General features: G+C 36.7%; 1 protein-coding gene across 1 annotated transcript; it reads left to right on the forward strand.

The window, feature by feature from the left end:
* Window positions 1-156: 156 nt before the first annotated feature.
* zgc:154046 (Carnitine O-acetyltransferase-like) lies at window positions 157-22,601 on the forward strand. The gene is made up of 14 exons (XM_058784688.1): window positions 157-502; window positions 5,948-6,226; window positions 6,724-6,842; window positions 12,370-12,423; window positions 12,510-12,675; window positions 13,205-13,379; window positions 15,282-15,460; window positions 15,549-15,649; window positions 16,352-16,471; window positions 16,573-16,695; window positions 17,575-17,710; window positions 17,807-17,869; window positions 18,031-18,168; window positions 21,064-22,601. The coding sequence occupies exons 1-14, from the start codon at window positions 476-478 to the stop codon at window positions 21,274-21,276; spliced, it is 1,893 nt and encodes a 630-aa protein (XP_058640671.1). The 5' UTR covers window positions 157-475; the 3' UTR covers window positions 21,277-22,601.
* Window positions 22,602-22,659: the final 58 nt, after the last annotated feature.

Here is a 22,659-nt window from a genome sequence, read left to right on the forward strand (position 1 = left end):
GTTCATTAAATGATCATTTAATAATTTCATAAATTCGCGATAACTAAGTAGAAAAGTAATGCATTGACAGTCGCTTAGCGATGACGTTGCGAACGTCCAAATAGGCCGACAGATGGCAATGTTTATTTGTTTTATTTGGTCCATTGGACCACCCTACATTTTAACTGATGGACAACGATAAATAAATTACTATAAATAGTTATCGTTGCATGTTACAAATGTTTTTATATAAATATCGTACAACAATAAATAACATTTTCTTGATTTTGCGCCTCGCGCGCTACAGTGCAAGTCATTGAGGGGCAAAATAAGCTGGTAGCTGTAGTTGTCAATGTTATCCGAGCGAGGGCGAAGGTGTACGACCCGTGTTGTAACTTGTCAATAAAGTTTTGGTTGCCCTTGTAGCGCATAATGTTGGGGAGATCCTGTTCTTCAGCTGTCAGTTGAATTGTCCGGAGTTTATTTGCGTGAAATCATGCTGTGCGTCCTGACCAGAACTGCGGTAAGTGATCATTATAATAATGTGTAATGTACAAACGCAGTGACTTAAACAGTTTATTGAACGCCTGCCAAGTTATGTGCACCAATCCGTAACGCCCCATGAATAGCTTTTGACGTGCTGCTCGCTTTTTATTCTTAATTGCTGACTGATCTAAAGCATTGTATGCATTTGTTTCGACTGTTGTTACGATCGTCTAAAAACAACCACTGAATTATGACATTTTGAGATGACACACTTAATTACAGGACAAATCAACAACAAAAATGTCAAGAAACACGGATGGCACTGCATGCACTTTGACAACGAGACAGATAACCGATCTGTATTTACCGTGTCGTGCAATAATAAACAAGTTTATTTACTTGTTTTTAAACAGTGTGCTGGAAGGTCGTCGAGAAAGATCAGTTTTTAGAAACGGCAGAAAGAAGCCTCCGATGTATACAGTGTTGGAATAAACAGATTTTTTATTAAGTGACCGTTTTATATGCCATTTACCTGATTTTCAGGGAACTTTTTACCTTTTAGGAGGATATTTACATATAAACGCACAGTGCTTTTAAGATACCTAAATTTAATGAATTATAGTAAATTGAACAATGACCCCGATCTTGAAGAATATTAAAAGAATAACTAGATTATTATTATTATTATTATTATTTTGTAAAATTATAATAATGATCTTTTATATTTATTTATTTTTAATAAAAAAAATAATAATATGTTTTATAATTTCTTATAACTACCGGATCTGGTAGGGTTATTATATTCCATGTCCTACAATAATAAAATGTTTATAATTTGTGACCCTGGACCACAAAACCAGTCATAAGTAGCACGGGTATATTTGTAGCAATAGCCAACAGTACATTGTATGAGTCAAAATGATAGATTTTTCTTTAATATACATTGCTAAGGACTTCATTTTCACAACTTTAAAGGCGATTTACTCAATTTTTTTATTTTTTTTTATTTGCACCCTCAGATTCCAGATCTCAGCCAAATATTGTCGTATCCTAACAAATCATACATCAGTGGGATTGCTGTATTATTTATTTAGCTTTCTGTATTATTTTTATTTAGTCAGTGCCCCCTCGTCAACAAGCTTGGCCCCCCCTTTGGCCCCCCTAAATTTGGAATCATATCACACCAAACAATTTTGGGTGAAATGCACAGTTTGTCCTGTAAACTACCGTATATAAAAAGAAAAACAACTGTTAAATTAAAATCTGCGTTCGCTGAGCAAGAGACACACACGTTTTTAAAGCGCTGCGCATTATAACCAATCACATACGATTCTGTTGAGCTTATGAATGCAAGGACCAATCAGAAGCGTTCAGATGAGTCACCGCGCGCTCGCTGACTGAATTCTCTCCTCAAATAACAGTGAAGATGTACGAATGTAAGTAAGATATTAATTTCACAGTGTAAACAGCTGTAGAGATTATTATGGGAGTTTTTGAGAGTGCTTGAACTCGCTGGACTGAAGTGAAAATGTTCTTTGATAATGTAAACGTTCTTTGCTCTTTTTGTACAATGAAAGTGTTATGAGCTAATTAGTAACTTACAATGTTTTAATTAAATCCACATAAAATACAAAGTCAGTCGCATTATATGTTTATGGTATGACACTCATTTTATGGTATGACATCTGGTACTTAAGTAAAAAGACGGATTTTTATGCAAGGTTAATATTACACTATTGGGCTAACGCCCATTATAGATCAACTAATGTCTATAAAGGTGCATTTACTTACACATATTTGAGAATCGAGATATTTCATGATATATTTTGGGAATATTTCGAATAAAAAAATAATAATACATAAGCCTCTATCAGTTATACAGTGGTATTGTGGCGGCTGTGTGTCATATGACAAGCATGCCCCCCCTCACTCGTGCGCCCTCAAAATGATGCCCCTGACATACAAAATTATTTGTCAAAGTAAATGAAACATGATGAAATATTCATTTTAGTTGAAATTGCTATAGATTACTTCTAGAGATTCAATGGTACATGACATGAAAAATTACTGAATTAATAATACTTAAAGTAGGTATTACTTTAAGTATTATTAAAGGGGTCCTGTTATGCTCTTTTACAAAGTCTTGATTCTGTTTTGGGGGTGTACTAGAACATGCTCTCATGCTTGGTGGTTTGAAAATCGCATTATTTTTCACATAATTTACATTATTACAATACCTTTCTCCCCAGACTGACACAAACGGCTCGATTAGTTCCGGGTTTGATGAAGGCCCGCCTTTCCGAAAAACGAAATGTGTTGTGATTGGTTAGCTGTCCCAGTGCGTTGTGATTGGCGAACAGCTTAAGCCTGGAATACACTACACGACTTTTAAAATCTGAACAGATTTTTAAAACACTAGGCATCATACACTTACCGACTATGTAAATAGTGACAAAGGAAAACTGGGCATCATACACTACGCGACTGAAGATCATACACTACCAGACTTTAAAGTTGTTCCGATCACAATGAACTCACGCAGAAACGTGCGCCTTGTTGCTAGGAGACGCATGACAAATGAAAACATATGTGTTCTAAAATCGGCTGAAAATATCAAACATGTTTGATATCCTCCGACTGGATGGAGTCAAAGTCTGAAGCTAAAAAATCTAAGTCTGGAATACACTACGTGATTTTTGCCCCGATTTTACAGTCTGAACAAGTTGAGGCTAGTTGAGGAAAGTCGGAGCCAGTCTGCAGATTACAGCTGACAGATTCCACAGAAAATCGCGTGGTGTATGATGGTCACAGACTTCGATTTTAGAACACATATGTTTTCATTTGTCATGCGTCTCCTAGCAACAAGGCGCACGTTTCTGCGTGAGTTCGTTGTGATCGGAACAACTTTAAAGTCTGGTAGTGTATGATGCCCAGTTTTCCTTTGTCAGTATTTACATAGTCGGTAAGTGTATGATGCCTAGTGTTTTAAAAATCTGTTCAGATTTTAAAAGTCGTGTAGTGTATTCCAGCCTTTAGATGTTGTTTCAGTGCTGCCCCGCCCCTTGCCAAAACAGCAAGTTCATCAATATTGCCATATCAGTTCAGACCCCGAGAATATTGAACAAGAGGATCACGCAGAACCTTTGCACGCAAGGATATTGCAAGACATGTAATGTTATTGTTGTTGTTTTTGGCTAAATCATGTTTTAGATGGGATGTCAACAACAGCTTAAAAATAACTGCATTTACTATGTACAGATAAGTGCAATGGTAATATGTACAGGCGCTGGTCATATAATTAGAATATCATCAAAAAGTTGATTTATTTCACTAATTCCATTCAAAAAGTGAAACTTGTATATTATATTCATTCATTACACACAGACTGATATATTTCAAATGTTTATTTCTTTTAATTTTGAGGATTAGAGCTTACAGCTCATGAAAGTCAGAAATCAGTATCTCAAAATATTAGAATATTTACATTTGAGTTTGAATAAATGACCATCCCTACAGTATAAATTCTGGGTATCTCTTGTTCTTTGAAACCACAATAATGGAGAAGACTGCTGACTTGGCAATGATCCAGAAGACGAACATTGACACCCTCCACAAAGAGGGTAAGTCACAGAAGGTCATTACTGAAAGGTGTGGCTGTTTACAGAGTGCTGTATCAAAGCATATTAAATGCAAAGTTGACTGGAAGGAAGAATTTGGGTAGGAAAAGGTGCACAAGCAACAGGGATGACTGCAAGCTTGAGAATACAGTCAAGCAAAGCCGATTCAAACACTTGTGAGAGCTTCACAAGGAGAGAACTGAAGCTGGAGTCAGTGCATCAAGAGTCACCACGCTCAGACGTCTTCAGGAAAAGAGCTACCAAGCCACTTCTGAACCAGAGACAACGTCAGAAGCATCTTACCTGGGCTGTGGAGAAAAAGAACTGGACTGTTGCTCAGTGGTCCAAAGTCCTCTTTTCAGATGAAAGTAAATTTTACATTTCATTTGGAAATCAAGGTCCCAGAGTCTGAAGGAAGAGTGGAGAGGCACAGAATCCATGTTGCTTGAAGTCCAGTGTGAAGTTTCCACAGTCAGTGATGATTTGGGCTGCCATGTCATCTGCTGGTGTTGGTCCACTGTGTTTTCTGAAGTCCACAGTCAACGCAGCCATCTACCAGGAAATTTTAGAGCACTTCATGCTTCCTTCTGTTGACAAGCTTTATGGAGATGCTGATTTCATTTTCCAGCAGGACTTGGCACCTGCCCACACTGCCAAAGGTACCAAAAGCTGGTTCAATGACCATAGTGTTACTGTGCTTGATTGGCCAGCAAACTCGCCTGACCTGAACCCCATAGAGAATCTATGGGGTATTGTCAAGAGGAAGATGAGAGACACCAGACCCAACAATGCAGATGAGCTGAAGGCCACTATCAGAGCAACCTGGGCTCTCATAACACCTGAGCAGTGCCACAGACTGATCGACTCCATGCCACGCCGCATTGCTGCAGTAATTCAGGCAAAAGGAGCCCCAACTAAGTATTGAGTGCTGTACATGCTCATACTTTTCATTTTCATACTTTTCAGTTGGCCAAGATTTCTAAAAATCCTTTCTTTGTATTGGTCTTAAGTAATATTCTAATATTTTGAGATACTGATTTTTGACTTTCATGAGCTGTAAGCTCTAATCATCAAAATTAAAAGAAATAAACATTTGAAATATATCAGTCTGTGTGTAATGAATGAATATAATATACAAGTTTCACTTTTTGAATGGAATTAGTGAAATAAATCAACTTTTTGATGATATTCTAATTATATGACCAGCACCTGTATTATGTTTATTGTTCTTTAATTCTAACATTATAACATGAATTGCAGTGAAACTGTTATACAGTTGAATTTATTTATACCATAGTCCCACAGACTTTTTTTTTTTACACTTTTTGTGGCCGCATATATATGCAAATTAATTATCTGCCAGAGGAGGCGCTGTTGGAGCGCCAGAGAGCGAGGTTTCCCTGGTAACGCTGTACACAAAGCAGAGCTCCGCTCACATACGCTGCTTTATCAGACATTAGATGCAAGATGAAATGAAAATGACATCCAAAATTTTCCATCAGAAATACAGTGATATAAAAACACCCGCACCAGGTTTCGATTTTGAAACGTGCAGAGCTCAACCAAGCATCTCCACCCGCCAACCATTTAAATATCCATAGGCGGGATTTACAATTTGTGATGTCACAAATACAGGAAAACAACTTTGTAGTCCAAACGAGCCGTTCGTTGTAGTTCTTGAAAACGGATTTTTTAAAACGAAATATCTCTCTTTGGAGTGGACTTTGAGATTTGTAACTTTGTAGATCGTTTTATGCCCAAACATACACACTACACACTGACTAAAATTCAAAAAGTGAAAAAGCATAATAGGACCCCTTTAATACCCCCCACCCCCTGGTTACAATTATTCTCTGTATTGTTAGACAAGGACGGGGCTGGTGAAGCCATGCCGTCTGCTAAGTCCACTGCCGGTTGTCCACATTTCGGAGCGGCCGCTGGTCCATCAGGAGAGTCTGCCAAAGCTGCCGGTTCCGCCGCTGAAGCAGACGTGCGCGCGGTATCTGGCCTCGCTCGAGCCGCTGATCAGCGAGGAGGAGAAGGCGCACACGCGCGAGCTGATGGACGAGTTCCTGCGGCCCGGCGGCGTCGGAGAGAGACTGCAGAAGAGCCTCGAGCGCCGGGCGCGCAAAACCGACAACTGGGTGCGTAAAGCACGCACTTCTGTGTGTGAGGGAAAGGGGTGTCAATGGTTTCCTGTTCGTGTGCCATAACTGTATTTCACCACTTATTTTTTAAATAATTTACTAATAATAACTTACTTTTATGGTATCCAAAATACTTTTGAATTATATTTTAATACCACTCATAAAATAGGACTACTTGCTGATCGATATATCACTGAAACAAGTGTGTTGAGAAATCACACACAACTAACATCTGTAAAAAAAAAAAATGTACCCACCTGCACATTTTAGCCAATCAGGTAATGTGGAGGCGTGTCAAATTTTGCATGTTCTGTTGCTGACATGTCTGTGGAGGCGGGGCTTTGGAGATACTACTTGTGGTAAAAAAATAAAATAAAATGGGATGCTGTACCTAATCCACATCTATTTTTAATTACACAGTACTTTTATTTTGCATGTGTGTTAAACCTTTAACTACTCCACATATTCCAGTTATTCCCTATGATTGTACGCAGCTCTCTGACTGGTGGATGCAGTCGGCCTACCTGGACTCTCGAATGCCTGTGGCGATGTACACAAGCCCAGGGGTCGTTTTACCCAGAATGTACTTCCAAGATCGTCAGGGACAAATAAGGTGGGTGACAATGGTTGCTTTTATTTGGGCAATGAGACATAACCAAGCAAATTTGAGTATTGAAGACGATGTGTATTTGAAATATATAACTATTTAAGTGTATTTTGTACAAAACACTACCAAAAGTTTGGGGCCAGTAAAAGAAAATAATAAATGTATACTTTAATTCAGCAATTCACATAAAACTGATCAAAAGTGATAGTAAAGAATTTGACTTCGTACCATCAAATTTATATTTCTACATAAATTCTGTTCTATTGAACTTTCTATTCATCGAAAAAATGTCAAATCAAATCAAAAAATACTAAGCAGCACGAATGTTTTCAGTGTTGACAAAAATAAGAAATGTTTCTTGAGCAACAAATCAGCATATTAGAATTATTTCTGAAGGATCATGTGACACTGAAGACTGGAGTAATGATGCTGAAAATTCAGCTTAACATCACAGGAATAAATCACAAATTAATAGATACATACACACACACACACACATACAGTCATGGCCAAAAATATCGGCACCCTTGCAATTCTCTATTATTCACGTGCTTATTGTTTTTGTTTGCACTGCAACGACACAAAAAAAACAGAGAAGAAAAGTCAAACTTGATAAAATTTCACACAGAACTCAAAAATGGACTGAAACAATATTATTGGCACCTTGTCAAAATTGTAAGAAATAATTGCTTTTCAAGCATGTGATGCTCCTGTAATTTGTATTTAGACACACCTGTGGCAAGTAACAGGTGTGGGCAATATAGTAATCACACTTGCAACCAGTTAAAATGGAGAAAAGTTGACTCAACCTTTGTGTTGCGTGTCACAGTGGCTACGTTTACATGCAACCAAATAATCTGTTTGTAATCGGATTGACAGCTCAATTGGACTGAAAAGGCTTCATGTAAACACCTTAATCGATCCGATTGAGCTCGATCTGAATTAAATTTCGATCGGATTGAAGGGGGTGGTTTATTCCTTTTCTAAAACGATTGAGTGTGCATGTAAACACTTGATCGGATTGAAAACCAAAACTGAAAGGACTGCGCATGTGCAATAACGCAGAAATAGCGTAATGACGTATGACACGCGGAACGAGTGGTTCTTCCTATTGAATAAAGTGTTGTATAAACGTGTGTCTTGTCATTATAAACCTCTCCTTTCACTCGGCATCTGTGAAGTGGAGCAGGACAACCTCCCACCAGTCCTTGTTTCGGATTCTCAACCACAGGCAACCCATTTTGTGCGCAGGGAGGGGTATTTTTCTGCTTGATAAATATGAGCAGCACGGCACTGCGTACATATAATATGTATATTTATCCAGAAGTGGATAAATATTAATTCCACTGTTAAAAACAAATAAAGAAACAGTGTAGGAGAGTGGTTATTATGTGCAAACAGTGAGAAACTCCATATTTGTGTAGTGTGCGCATGTCAAAAAAAAAAAAAATTCCGATTTGAAGCTTGACATATAAACGCGCACATCAACCCGATCACTTTATTTAGCGTTCATGAAAACACTACATTCAGATTCATCAGTCGGAATGAATTCACTCCGATTGAACCAAAAAGTGTGCATGTAAACGTAGCCACTGAGCATGGAGAAAAGAAAGAAGTGTAAAGAGTTGTCTGTGGATTTGAGGGAAAAAATTGTGGAAAAACATGGACAATCTCAAGGCTACAAGTCCATCTCCAGAGATCTTACTGTTCCAGTGTCCACTGTGTGCAATATCATCAAGAGGTTTACAGCCCATGGCACTAACCTCCCTGGATGTGGACGGAAGAGCAAAATTAATGAAAAATTACAACGAAGGATTGTTCGAATGGTGGATAAAGAACCCCGATTAACTTCCAAACAAATTCAAGCTGATCTGCAGACACAGGGTATAACAGTGTCAGCTTGCACTATCCGGAAGCTGCGTCTCCACCAGAGGTCATGGGTCTTCCAGCAGGACAATGACCCGAAACACACTTCAAAAGCACTCAGAAATGGTTACAATCAAAGCGCTGGAGAGTCCCATAGAACACCTGTGGAGAGATCTCAAAACACCAGTTGGGAGAAGGCATCCTTCAAATCTGAATGAACTGGAATAGTTTGCAAAAGAAGAGTGGTCCAAAATTACAGTAGAGAGGTGTAAGAAACTCATTCGTGGTTACAGGAAGCGATTGATTTCAAGGGGGTGCTACCAAATATTAAGTTAAGGGTGCCAATAATTGTGTCCAGTGCATTTTTGGGGTACTGTGTGGAATTGTATCAGATTTGACTTTTCTTCTCAGTTTTTTTGTGTTGTTCCAATGCAAACAAAAAAAAAAAATAAACATGTGAGTACCAAAAATAATTAAGATTAAGTGGAAACAAACTTAATCTTACTGATCCCAAACTTTTGAATGGCAATTTATTATTTATCTCAGTGGTTCTCAAAGTGTGGTACGACTACCACCAAATGAATCGCCTGCGATAATGAACGCGATATTGCGTAGCTCGTCAGTGAACTACGGCTCTGTGTAGTAAATGCCGCTCCATATGAAAGCAGGTTATGGCGATTTACTGCTAATCACGGAACCGGCTTTACTGACGAGATGCGCATGACAATCGCATGCGATTAATTGCATAGCCCTAATCAGTAATTATGTCCCCACTGGATGCAACAAATGCCTCGTTTATAATGGGTTTAATTGTTTTCGTCTGTTCGCGCTGGGACACGGCATCACAATACGGTAAGGGGCGTAACACTTCCGTTACATGCTTGAGGTGTTCGGCCAATCACAACGCACTGGATAGCTGGCCAATCAGAGCACGCCTCGCTTCTCGGAACGATGAGCTTTGTAAAAATCGACGCGTTTCAGAAAGGCGGAGCATAGAGGAACAACAATAATGTACAGTATGTGTTTTTTGGACCTTAAACCACATAAACACATTGCATTACACCAAATAATGTTCTTTTTAGCAATGTCATATGACCCCATTAAGTTTTTTTATTTACCTGTTTGTAAGCACTGCAGTGTTCAAACTGTGTATTTGCAATGTTAAAGTGGCTGACAACATTAAATATTCTAAATAGGAATAAAACCACCTTGTTTTTGAACTGTGCAGAGCTGTAGCTGAATAGTTAGGCCTACTACGCTACTGTGTTTTAATGTTGGTCATTATGGTGGTAGGCTACTTGGAGAGACAAATATTTTCTGAGGTGGTACTTGGTATAAAAAGTCTGAGAACAACTGATTTATCTGATAGTTGAGTCCAAAGTGACTAATAGTACACTTATTACAAGGCCAGTCCCAATTGATAGGCATGTTGTGAAGCGTGATTGCTCAAGAGCACAGTGGTGATAGTTCATGATTGTTCCAAATTCAAACCCCTTGACTGGCCAAAAAAAGGTTGCCTTTTGGATTTAAATAAGCAAATACTGAAGAGTTTATGATTGGATCGTTATTGCAGTGATATGTTACCGGCATGTTATATGTTTTGCAACAATTCTTTTTACCCTAGTTTAACTTATTTCTTAAACAACCATGTTGGAAGACACATCCATGTCCATATTCCAGGATGACAATGCCAAGATTTATTCGATCCATATTAAAATAACTGTTGCCAAACATAGTAATCACTGCAATAATGATTCAATCTTAGAAATGTAAGTATTTGCTTATTTAAATCCAGATGGCAAATTTTTTTTTTTGGCCTGGCAGTGTATGTATGTGGCTATATTCTTGAAAAGCAAATAGTAATGAATTATTTCCAAACTCATTTTGTAGAGGTCTTCAGATTTGGGGTTTTAAGTTTCACATCGACCTTTACACAGAGTTCTCGCTTTGCTTGGCTATTTTTGGCATATGTGCTACTCATGGCATTGCACTGTTTTTTCAAAGGGATCTGCTCTTCAGATTCAGCCCTGTTCCTTTTTTAGATTTGCCCTTATATCTGGGCAATCAACACCTATAGTGACATTTCATATCTAGGCAGATACACTAATGAGTCATTCCACGAAATCGGTGCCTTTTGCGTCCCTAAGAAATAATCAAAAATAGATTTAATATAACAACGAATAAATTTGCAATTTAAAAACATGCAATGACAATCCTGTTACCATTTTTAAAATATAAATTTAAACAATTATTTATTGCATTTAATATAATCAGTATCTACAAGTAAAATCCTTTCAAAGTGTACAACATGTGCTTTTGTGAACTTGACTATTAGATAGAAATGAGCAAATTAGTTTGAAATTGTCATACCTGTTACTGTCATCCCTGTTACTTTTCAGGGTAACAGGTTTTGACATTTGGGTAACAGGGATGACATAGATCAAGTGTCATCCTGTTTTTAAAGATTGTCTGTGTAAAATGCAAACATTTTTAAAGGTGTAATTTTAAGTTAATGCCATTCAGTGGCATATGAGCATATGAGTTACATTTTAATTAGCATTATTGATATTGTTACTATTACTGTTGTTGTTAATGACTGGAAGAGGATGATCAGTCTCAATAAAATTAATTTTTTTTCCATAACTCATTGTCAATAATGCTTCCATGTAAATTCAATTACAAACAAGAGCAGCAAGGTGACTGTAGACCTTCACCCCAGTCTTGCAGTGTTCAAGAAAGTCAAGATCTTGGTCTGGTTTCAGATGATCACAGAAAGACCAATATCTGATCATCTTCCTTGCCTAATAATTGAACCAGATCAGTATATTTTAAATTCTGTGAGGGGACACAAACAAACAGATGGGCGCATTATCTAATTACAATACCCTTAAAACATTAGATCTCTTGGAAATTGTAATGCGCTAAATCAACAATGAACTGACTTAAACTGAAAAATTTACTGTTTACTATTGACAAATATAAAAATAGTTTTGAAAAATCCAAAATTTTAAACAATCCCAGTGAAAAGAGGGACTAAAATGCTGCTCATTTATGTGAAAACGTATTAAACTGTAGTATCTAGTAACGCTCGTGCCGGTAACAGGGTTGACAAAAATACCAAAACATGAGGTAGAAAAATAGATAATAAATTAATAAATAAATAATAAATTACATAGCCTGAGATGGCACAATACAATTTCATGTCATATTAAGGTGTCTTCATTTCATGGATATTTAAAAAATGCTGATTAAACTTATTTAATTATTTTAATTTTTCCAAGCTGAAAAGGCACAGATTTCGTGGAATGACCCTAACAGTATGTTTACTACATAGGGTTGAACAGCAGAGACGCAGGTGATCAGACCTGAGACCCGACAAGGGTAGTATTAGGTTATAGAAAAGCCCTTGAGAAATAAACATTACATGTGTTGTTTGTATGTTTACATAACCCTCTTGTCCTCTGCTACATTATATCTATAGTCTGCCCTTTTTCAGCCACAGGTTAACAATATTTTTTAACTCTGACAGTCTATATAGACGATTTCTATATAAAATGACTCATTGAGAAATGTCTTTTTGACCTGTGTGCCTATTTTTCCAACAGTGACATAATATGTTTTCATAGGCTGTTCAGATTTAGTAATCCCAGCATTCTCTTGATTATAGGTTTGCTGCTAAACTCATTGCTGGGGTTTTGGATTTTAAAAGCATGATTGATAGGTGAGTCATTTTATTATTTACTTAAGCAGTTGGAAAGTGTACAGATGTATCAGTTGTTTTAATGGACGTTCTTTACTGTGGCATAGTGAAACATTGCCTGTGGAATATCTGGGTGGCAAGCCTTTGTGCATGGACCAGTATTACCAGGTGCTGACTTCATGTCGGATCCCTGGACCCAAGAGAGACAACGTGGTGAACTACGCTATTGGAAAGACCGCTCCTACCCACATCACAGTGGTCCACAACTTTCAGGTGCTTCTTGTAATAATACTACACAATATTACTATTTTACTGTTATTTTTAGCATAAGAGACTTTCAAAAAATTACAAAAATCTCCAAACCTTTGAATGGATTTGTTTATATTTTTTTGTACGAGTTTTCAGTTCTGACAATTTATTCTGTTTTCAAATGATTACTACAGTATTATTTTTAAATCTATTTTCTATGAATGTGTAAGACTTCTAATTCATTAGCTGCTATAGATGAATAACTAGAAGAATAACAAAGAACAGTAAACAGTAAAATTATTTGCACTACAAACTAGTGTGTTTATAATTATGATAATCCATTAATATAAGAATATAATATAAGAAATGCCAATTTGCAATATCAAGCAGCATAACAAGCTGTTTTGTGGCCGCACCAGCTCTTAAAAATAAGGTGGATATAATTGAGCTTTGGGTTTGATTGGTATTTGCCAGTGACATTGAAGCGATACGCAGTAAGATAAAATTAAGAAAGATGAATATATAAATATCTGACTCTCTCTGTATTCCTCAGTTCTTTGTTCTGGATGTGTACAACAGCGATGGTACACCACTGACTGTAGATCAGATTTATGTTCAGCTGGAAAAGATCTGGAACTCTTCCCTTCAGACCAATAAAGAGCCGGTTGGCATCCTGACCTCCAACCACCGTAACACCTGGGGCAAGGCCTACAACAACCTTATCAAGGGTGAGTTGAGTGAAAAATGTTATGGTGATCAAGTCAACAGAATCGGACTAGGCAGAAGACTCATATTTATTAGGCCTCGTTCAGACTGTCAGTCCAAATCCGATTAGTGTGTCCACTTGGAATCATATGAATGTAGCTTGAAACGGATTTGTTGAAATTTCATGTGATTTTTTTTTTGCTGTTCACTAAATATGATCGGATTATGATCAGATATGCACAAAAATTGGATTTGGACTGACAGTCTGAACAAGGCTTTATTGATTTTCTTTACAAAGATTTATTTAATTCAGTTCAATTCAAGTTTATTTGTACAGCGCTTTATACGATACGAAATCGTTGCAAAGCAGCTTTACAGAAAATTTTAAGTTCCTACATTATATTTAGGAGTAGGTTTTTAGTGGTGACTATGGCAGAAATGTACAGTAAAAATCATGCAGTTAGTTACAAATTACACGTAATCAAACAGATGGTGAACACTATTTACTGCAATGATTATATGTTGCGACTGGAATTGTACGTTGTGATTAAGCAAAATTTGGTAGTTTTATATAAGTTGTTCCAGGGTTAGCATCATCTGAGGTCATCTGGGGGGTTGGCATTATCTCTTCTCAGGTGTTCGGTGATCTCAGATCTTCGTAAGGGTTGGATCCAGACTGAAGCTTGTGTAATTCCTAGTTGCCTCGGGATGCAAGTCCCGTGGCAGAATCAGAGAAACAAATAGAGAAGCAAAGATGATGTGTTCAACCCAAGCAAAAGAATGTTAATGTGCATTTGATCAGATATAGCTGAAGTACAGAGTTATGAGATACATTGTGTGAATGCTTGGCTAAAAAGATGTGTCTTTAATATAGATTTAAACAGAAAGAGTGTGTCTGAGCCCCGAATGTTATCAGGAAGGTTATTCCAGAGTTTGAGAGCCAAATGCGAAAAAGCTCTACCTCCTTTAGTGGACTTTGCTATCCTAGGTACTACCTAGAGTCCAGAGTTTTGTGACCTTAGGGAGCGTGATGGATTGTAGCGTGATAGAAGACTAGTTAGGTACGCAGGAGCTAGACCGTTAAGGGCCTTATAAGTAAGTAGTAATATTTTGTAACTGATGCAGAACTTAATAGGTAGCCAGTGCAGAGACTGTAAAATTGGGGTAATATGATCATATTTTCTTGACCTGGTAAGGAGTCTAGCCGCTGCATTTTGGACTATCTGTAGCTTGTTGTTGTAGCAACCAGCTAGCAGTGCATTACAATAGTCCAGTCTAGAGGTCATGAATGCATGAATTAGCTTTTCTGCATCGGAAACAGGTAGCATGTTTCGTAGCTTGGCAATGTTTCTAAGATGGAAGAATGCTGTTTTTGTAACATTGGAAATATGATTTTCAAAAACAATTTGCTGTCTAATATAACACCCAGATTTTTGACTGTAGAGGAAGTAACAGTACATCCGTCTGGTTGCAAATTATAATCCAAGAGATTCTGTGTCCTTTTTTTTGGTCCAATAAGTAATATCTCTGAATATTATTGGTCATCCAATCTTTTACATTTTTAACACACTCTGTTAGCTTAGATAATTTAGAAGTTTCATCCGGTCTTGTAGAAATATAACGTTGAGTATCTAAAGCATAACAATGGAAACTAATCCCATATTTTCTAATAATATTACTAATATATATAATCTTAATGGGATATTTATTTAAATCTATGTTTTAAAATACTATATTCAAATTTCCATAATTGCCTAACTTCAAATTGTGATAAAGGATTGTGCAACACTGCATAACCTGTGAACCTTGCTTAATTTTTCCACTCTAGAGCTCACATGAATCATTCAGTACTAGGCATTGTGTTGGTGGACATGGTGTTGATTTTCCTGTGCATGACTGTGCCACTCATTTTTATGCTGTTCCAGACAAGACAAATAAGGAGTCAGTGAGGGCAATCCAGAAGAGCATCTTCACAGTGTGTCTTGATGCTCCAGTGCCACGCGTGTCAGATGAGATGTACCTTAACAAGGTGGCCGCTCAAATGCTCCATGGTGGAGGCAGTCGCTGGAACAGTGGGAACCGCTGGTTTGACAAAACACTGCAGGTACATATGTGATCAATAAATCCAGTGTATGTTCACAGGGTAGATAGGAATCCAGATATATACCCGGACCCTTTTCTGTATTTCACAGTTTATAGTTGGGGAGGACGGATCGTGTGGACTCACTTATGAACATGCTCCGGCTGAGGGACCTCCCATTGTTTTCCTGGTGGACCATGTTGTTGATTATATGTAAGAATACGACATCTTTTCATTCTTAATGAGATTTTTAAAAGGACGTTTCAGCAAAAAAATTTACGCTACCAAAACTGTCAAATATTATTACAAAATCAAAAATAACTATTTTCTATTTGAATATATTAAATGTAATTTATTGCTGTGACTCAAAGCTGTATTTTCAGCATCATTACTCCAGTCTTCAGTGTCACATGATCCTTCAGAAAACATTCTAATATCCTGATTGTCTGCTTAAGAAACATTTCTTATTATTATCAAACAGATGTGCTGATTAGTATTTTTGTGGAAAACAAGATACATTTCTTTAGAATAGAAAGTTCAAAAGAACAGCATTTATTTGAAATAGATATTTTTGTAACATTTTAAATGCCAATTTATTATCAATTTAATTTTGTGATTTAAAAAAAAATGGTAAACAGTAGTATAAATGTACTAATTAACAGGTATGCATTATTGTTTTTTGTAAAGATAAAGGCTTTTTTGTAAAGATTGTTTTTGTTAACTTTAAGGGAGCATTATATGATGGTAATCTAAATCTAAATAATCTAAATGCACAGTCATACACCAAATACCTACCACCACCAATAAATAAAAATATAAAAACAATATGATACCAATATAATGTGCTTCCCTAAAAATGAGGATTGTTGCTCAGAAAGGTTGTAGATAATATGTTATGCAACATGTTTGTAATAGGAAAAGAACTGAGATGGTACGAACTCCCATGATTCCACTTCCTATGCCACAAAAGCTTCGATTCAACATCACACCAGAAATCAAGAAGGACATTGAGAAAGCCAAACAGAACATGAACATGTGAGCACATTGTAAACTGTTTAAATCAATATTAACCTGTAGTAAATGAATATTACATCATGTAAAGGTACTTCTGTAATCCTTTTATATAATCTGTCTAGAATGGTGCATGAACTGGACGTTCGAGTGCTCAACTTCGCACACTATGGAAGAAAATTCCCAAAGTCTCATAAAATGAGTCCTGACGCATTCATCCAAATGGCTCTTCAGTTGGCCTACTACAGGTGAGTTTGACGACCTAGTGCTGAATAAAGCACTAAAACCTCTAAACATCTCTGATCAACTGCCTCTAAAATCCCTAGTCCTTCACTTAACATTTTTTTTCACATCCCAATAGCTTCTCTCACTTCATTTCCTAGGTTGCATGCATGCCATTAATGCCACATTTCTTCTTGTCAACATCTTTAAAGGTCAAGTATGTAATTTTTTTAATGTTAAAATACTTTCTTCTTTATCAGTATGCCATTTAGGTTTATTTCCTCAAAGAGTATAAGCACTGTAGTTCTGTTTGTTTGAGTGGTCCAACATCTCAATGCCTGGCTCAACCAATGACGGACCACAATGGAAATAAGTTACTGTAACTTTATTGTGTTATCCTTGACAAGAAGGTTGTAACTACTTTTTGTGTCAAATAAACTCAACTCAACGTGAATCTAGGGCAGCGCTACCTGTATAGGTACCTACATAGCCAAAGGGGGTTTGGAAACAGTATTTTTTGCAATTATGTTTAGTGCGCACTAGCAGTGTATAAATTACATACTTTGCCTTTAAAACATGCAATCTATTCAGGATGTGAAGAACTGCAGAAATTTACCAAAGGTGATACAAAAACAATGCAGTTGCCAAGTGGTGCTTTTAGTAAAAGTTTTTTATGTTTTCACAAAGTAGAAAAGTTGCATTTGGATAAAAAAAGTAGCTGTAATTAGGAACCTTGTTTATTTATTCAATTAAAGTGTGGCAAGTTATGGGTCTTTTGTGTGTCATTGTGCTTTTCGGTACTCAAAGACTGCTAACTGACAAGAAATGCAAGGTTTTTAGTACTGATACAGTATGTACCTATAACCATGGCCGTCTGCTGATGATTGATCTTGTTCATGTTTTAGGATGTATCAGATGTGCTGTCCGACCTACGAAAGCGCCTCCTTGCGCATGTTTAAACTGGGCAGAACTGAAGCCATTCGATCCACCACCACAGAATCGCTCCAGTTCACAAAAGCCATGGATGATCCATCAAAACATGTACTGGTTTACATTTTAGTAGCACTCTCAGTTGAGTAAGTTTTGTGAATTTTCCATGTTATTTATTTCCATATTGTTTCAATTTCACATTTGCAGAATAGTGAGAAAGCAGCACTGCTCGAAAAGGCCACCAAAGTCCACAGAGAGCACACACACATGGTAAGATCATATGATCTTAAAATATTTACACGTTTGTCATAAATATTATTAACATTAAGTTTTTATTGCATTGCATTGCATTACATTACATTGATGCTGTTACAATTCTGCCTCTCTTTTTGCCTCCACCTGATTTCAGTTTTTGTTTCCTTTCTAATCAGGCCATCCATGGGCAGGGTGTAGAGAGGCACATGCTGGGTCTAAAGATGGTGGCTATTGAAGATCTGACGTCTTTACCTGAGATCTTCATGGACACATCGTTCGCTGTGGCTTCACATTTTAATCTCTGCACAAGTCAGGTTTGTAAACTCAGATCCTGAAGGCTGCTTCAGACCACGTGCGCACCACATCTAAATATGGTTGTCGTTTCTTAATAACAATCTATATACACAGAACTTGGTTATTTATGGAAATTAGCTTGGAATTTATTCACTCTAATGCCATCTTAAATTGAACTTTAATAATATCTTGTTCATCTTTTTCAATATAATGAAAGTGAGTGGGAACTGGATTTATCAAGTTCAAAAATGACAAAAAAGAATCATAAAGTAACCATTTACTTGTATGAGTAATCAAGGTTACTTTCTCCAAAAACAGTTGTAATTTAATTTTACAAGACTTTTCCATCATTTAACAAGCTTGTTTTGTATTTTTGCTATTGTACCTTTAAGACGACTATATGTAAAGGACCTCTGTTATTATTAGCTAACCTCTTTGCATGTGAAATGAGTTGCAGGGTTTTCTTACATCTTGTGGGTTTGCATAGTTGGCCTGCTTTACATTGTGTCAGGTTCACAAAACAAATGCTCAAACGGTTTAGGCTGAAGTGATGAGATAAGGGACCTTGCTACAAATAGACTTAAGCTGCTCGTAACATTGAGGTCCTTCAGAAAGGTTATTGTGTACTAGCATAAGTGCTAACCCTCAGCCAGGAACAACACAATGCTTGCTAGAATCCCAAAATATAGATTTAAACAAACACAGTGTTGGGGAGTAACCAGTTACATATAACTAAATTATGTAATTTAATTACAAAATAAATGTAATCAGTTACAGTTACTGAGAAAAAATGTGTAATTAAATTACAGGTACTTATGAAAATGTTAACGATTACAAAGGGGGTTACATTTGAAATCATTTTCGCACACACCCACATACATATTTAATTGATTTCTTTGATAAATTGCAGTGACTGCTCTAAAATATGAGACACTACTGTTTCAGGAGTTTAGGACACCGAATAGGACACTGCTAACCGTATTATTTCCTATTTGGGTTTATGCATATGCTTTATTTTTAAGATTAACTGTTTTTTCCTAGCCATTGTTAGATGCCAGTGTTTCCTGTCATAACTATACAAAGATTTGATTTCAAAAACATTTTCATAGCTACTAAACTGTTTCTTGTTATGATTTTAAATCTGCGAATGATCTAAAAGTAAGTCTGATTTTGTGGTGGCTGTGCTTTAAAATTCAATTATAATCTTAATTCAAGTGATGAAGGATAAGTGACCGCAATCAGTGTTGAGCACTACTGGAAGGTTAACCCTGCCTGGTTTACATTATACTTATAAAGTACTTGCACTACTTATTACATTTTAGATAGGGAAACTTGTAATCTGTAACCTATTACATTTCCAAAGAAACCTTCCCAACACTGAACAAATAACATTACCTTCTTCTGGTGTATCGATCTTACACCCTTTGTTGATACTGAATACTATAGGCATTGATAATGAGGTTTGTTCTGGTGGTTATGGTTTTGTTAGAGTCCACATGGTACTTCAAACTTGGTAATTTTGTTTTGTTTCTAATTTAAAGACCCCCCGGAGACTCGAGTAACAGTGTCTCACTGTCACCTAATACCTTGCAAGTCATTCTGCCTAGTTGATGCCCTTTGATATAGTTTACACTACAGATACATAAATCTAACAGTTGCAGTAAATGCTTCTCAGAGGACACTTCTGTTCTATGCCGCAACAGCTATCAACTCCAGTTAAAAAAAAGGCTTGTTTTGGAACTGTGTTTGCAGCTGTATTGGTATTAGGGGTGTTGCAATATACCAGTGATATTTATGATGATATTTAGGAAATAAAATACTGATATTCCCACAGGAAGTTCCAAACATAATCTCAGGAGGACCCTAGTCATTCAGTCCAGTCAATCATCATTATGAGCACACATGAGCAACAGCCATTTCACCGTCCCAGTAACAATTCTTCCCGAATCCCTCTGCCTCCCCATCTCCTCCGCTATTTCTCCCAGTCTTCTTCCATGTAGTGCCATTATAGAGGGCTTTAGCTTGGCATTTAAGCTGAGCCTCAGGTTCGAGCCTCCTTCGAGGACAGCAAGCCAAGTTCGTTTACCATTATCCATCAAGTCTAAATGGGCAGGCAAATTTGTGAACCATGAAAATTAGACAGTGGCTGCACACTTCCCTATGTAGTAGTTGAAAAACAGTAGCATGTCTGAATTCATAGTATTCATTATACCTGGATGAATTAAGATGCAGTCACATTTACCATTGTTCAGCAATTTTTTGTGGGAGAAATCCAGTAATTTCAATAGGAATCCATATGATACAACAGCGATTTAATGCTGAGGGCGAAACATTTTTGCATACAGATTTCGCAACGGATTCTAGTTGGACACATGGATTAGCTGCTGGCTTGTCTATTGATAATAGACAACAAAACTTTTTGCCTGCAAAATTGAGCTGAATTGAATAAATGACAGATGAAAGCGAGACACTCAACCCACAGACTAAAAAAGTTAGCTAGCCAGTTTTTTGGATTCCAAAACAATATAAATTTAATGATGAATTAAAAAAGATTTAGTCCTCAAAATTTCTATAGATAATCACGTTAATAACATTATCGCAAATTCTTTTGGCTGTGTATCATGTAGTGAAAATCTGATATTGTGACAGCCCTAATTACCGGTAGTAATTTCTGTTTATAACAGTCCATTTTTGTTGTTATGTGAACTTAATCAATGTATCTTTTAAAGGCATAGTTCACCCAAAAATGGAAACTCGGTCATTTACTCACCCTCATATCGATTCAAACCAGTATAACTTCCTTTTGTCTGCGGAACAGCTATTTGGAAAATTAAAGTCAATGCAAACCAGTGAATGTTGTTTCAAATGTTGTTTGTTATTTCATGTAAACTGTGGTTGTATTCTTTGTTTTTCAGGTTGGATCAAAGACAGACTGTGTTATGTGTTTTGGACCCATGGTTCCTGATGGTTACGGTGTCTGCTACAACCCCATGGATGACCATATCAACTTCGCTGTGACTGCCTTCAACAGCTGCGAGGAGACAAACGCCACGAAACTGTCACAGTTTCTAGAGGACTCGCTTCTGGACATGAAGACTCTTCTGGAGCAGGTGTCTAAGACCCAGTGAGTGACAGCATTTCATCAATGGCAAAAGAAACCCTCACGGAAGCCCTGAGACACTTTCAGACTGGAGGCTTTTACCACTTTTGGTATCATTAACTTGACATATATTTGCCTTATATTGGTATTCCATATCTTTAAGGTCACGCGTGTGATTTGTTTCATTATGCAGACTATAAATAACTAAGAACAACATTCTTAGGTTAATTCCTTTGCAAAGTGTAAACATTGTGACTATGTGGAGCTTTTAAAACTTTGATTTGTTTGTTTGAGCAACCTGACAAGCCTGACTCAATAGCATGAATTTGAGGCTGAACTATCTCCAACTGCTGGACATCAGAAAACCAGTTTGAAAACCGTCTTTATTTTCGCAGGGTATTTAGTGGCACAGAAATTACACACTTCAGCTTTCAGTAAAGTGACTATGGACTAAGAGGATGCTACAGACATAAAAAAAGACAGCCAGAAACAAACTCATTCTGTTTTAATTTCAGTTTCAACTGTAAAAAATGTTAAGCGTGAGAAGGCTCTTGATATTATACAGTGCCATATCATGGTAAACCCAAAATATCCTGTTTTTTTTACATGTACGCTAGGGTATGTGTTCAGTGACACAAATTTCAGCTTCAGCACAGTTCGTTCATATTGTACAAGTGCAGTCCGTTTTCTTTTTGTACTAATTAGTTTGCCACAAGGTGGCAACACTGGCCTGGGCCTGTTTCACAATCAGAAAAGAAACGGAGGAGACAGAACAAGAACAAGAATGATGACAACAAACTGCTGAAGATGGTAAAAACAATATTCACCCGTATTAACAAGCAATTGTGTGAGGCGATTAAAAGATACTCGAAAATCAAGTTTAAGTGAGTAAAAAGACTTTTTACGTTTAAGAATTTTTATCTCTCATAACTTTTGGAGAGAAAAGGCGCAGACACTGGACAAGGATCAATGTTTTTAGTGTTGAGTGCCTGTGTTCATGCATGCTACGTGTAAAAAAAAAAAATAGTATACTTATAAAAATTATATGGTAGTTTCACAAATGGTAAGTTGGACTGTTACGCTAAACTCAGAGCCATATGGACTGTTCTAAATCAGTAAAATATCAGAAAAATATTACGATTGTTATTTATTTTGTGCTGATAGATTAGCAGTAGACTTGACACATTATTGTCAGTTTACATAGATTAACTCATTCTCATTTCAATAAATATACAGAAGCACTTATAAACAGTAAATTGTATGATTTTTGTTTTTAAATATGAAAAAGAATTATGTGATTTGATTATATGATATCTTTGATATACAGTTAATAAATCCTATCTTCAGTTCTGATTCAGTTGTGCTAAACTGGCTAAACTTTAACTAGGATGATTTTTAAATGGTCCACGGC

Source organism: Onychostoma macrolepis, chromosome 08, assembly GCF_012432095.1.
Source record: "Onychostoma macrolepis isolate SWU-2019 chromosome 08, ASM1243209v1, whole genome shotgun sequence".
NCBI classification, from domain to species: Eukaryota; Metazoa; Chordata; class Actinopteri; order Cypriniformes; family Cyprinidae; genus Onychostoma; species Onychostoma macrolepis.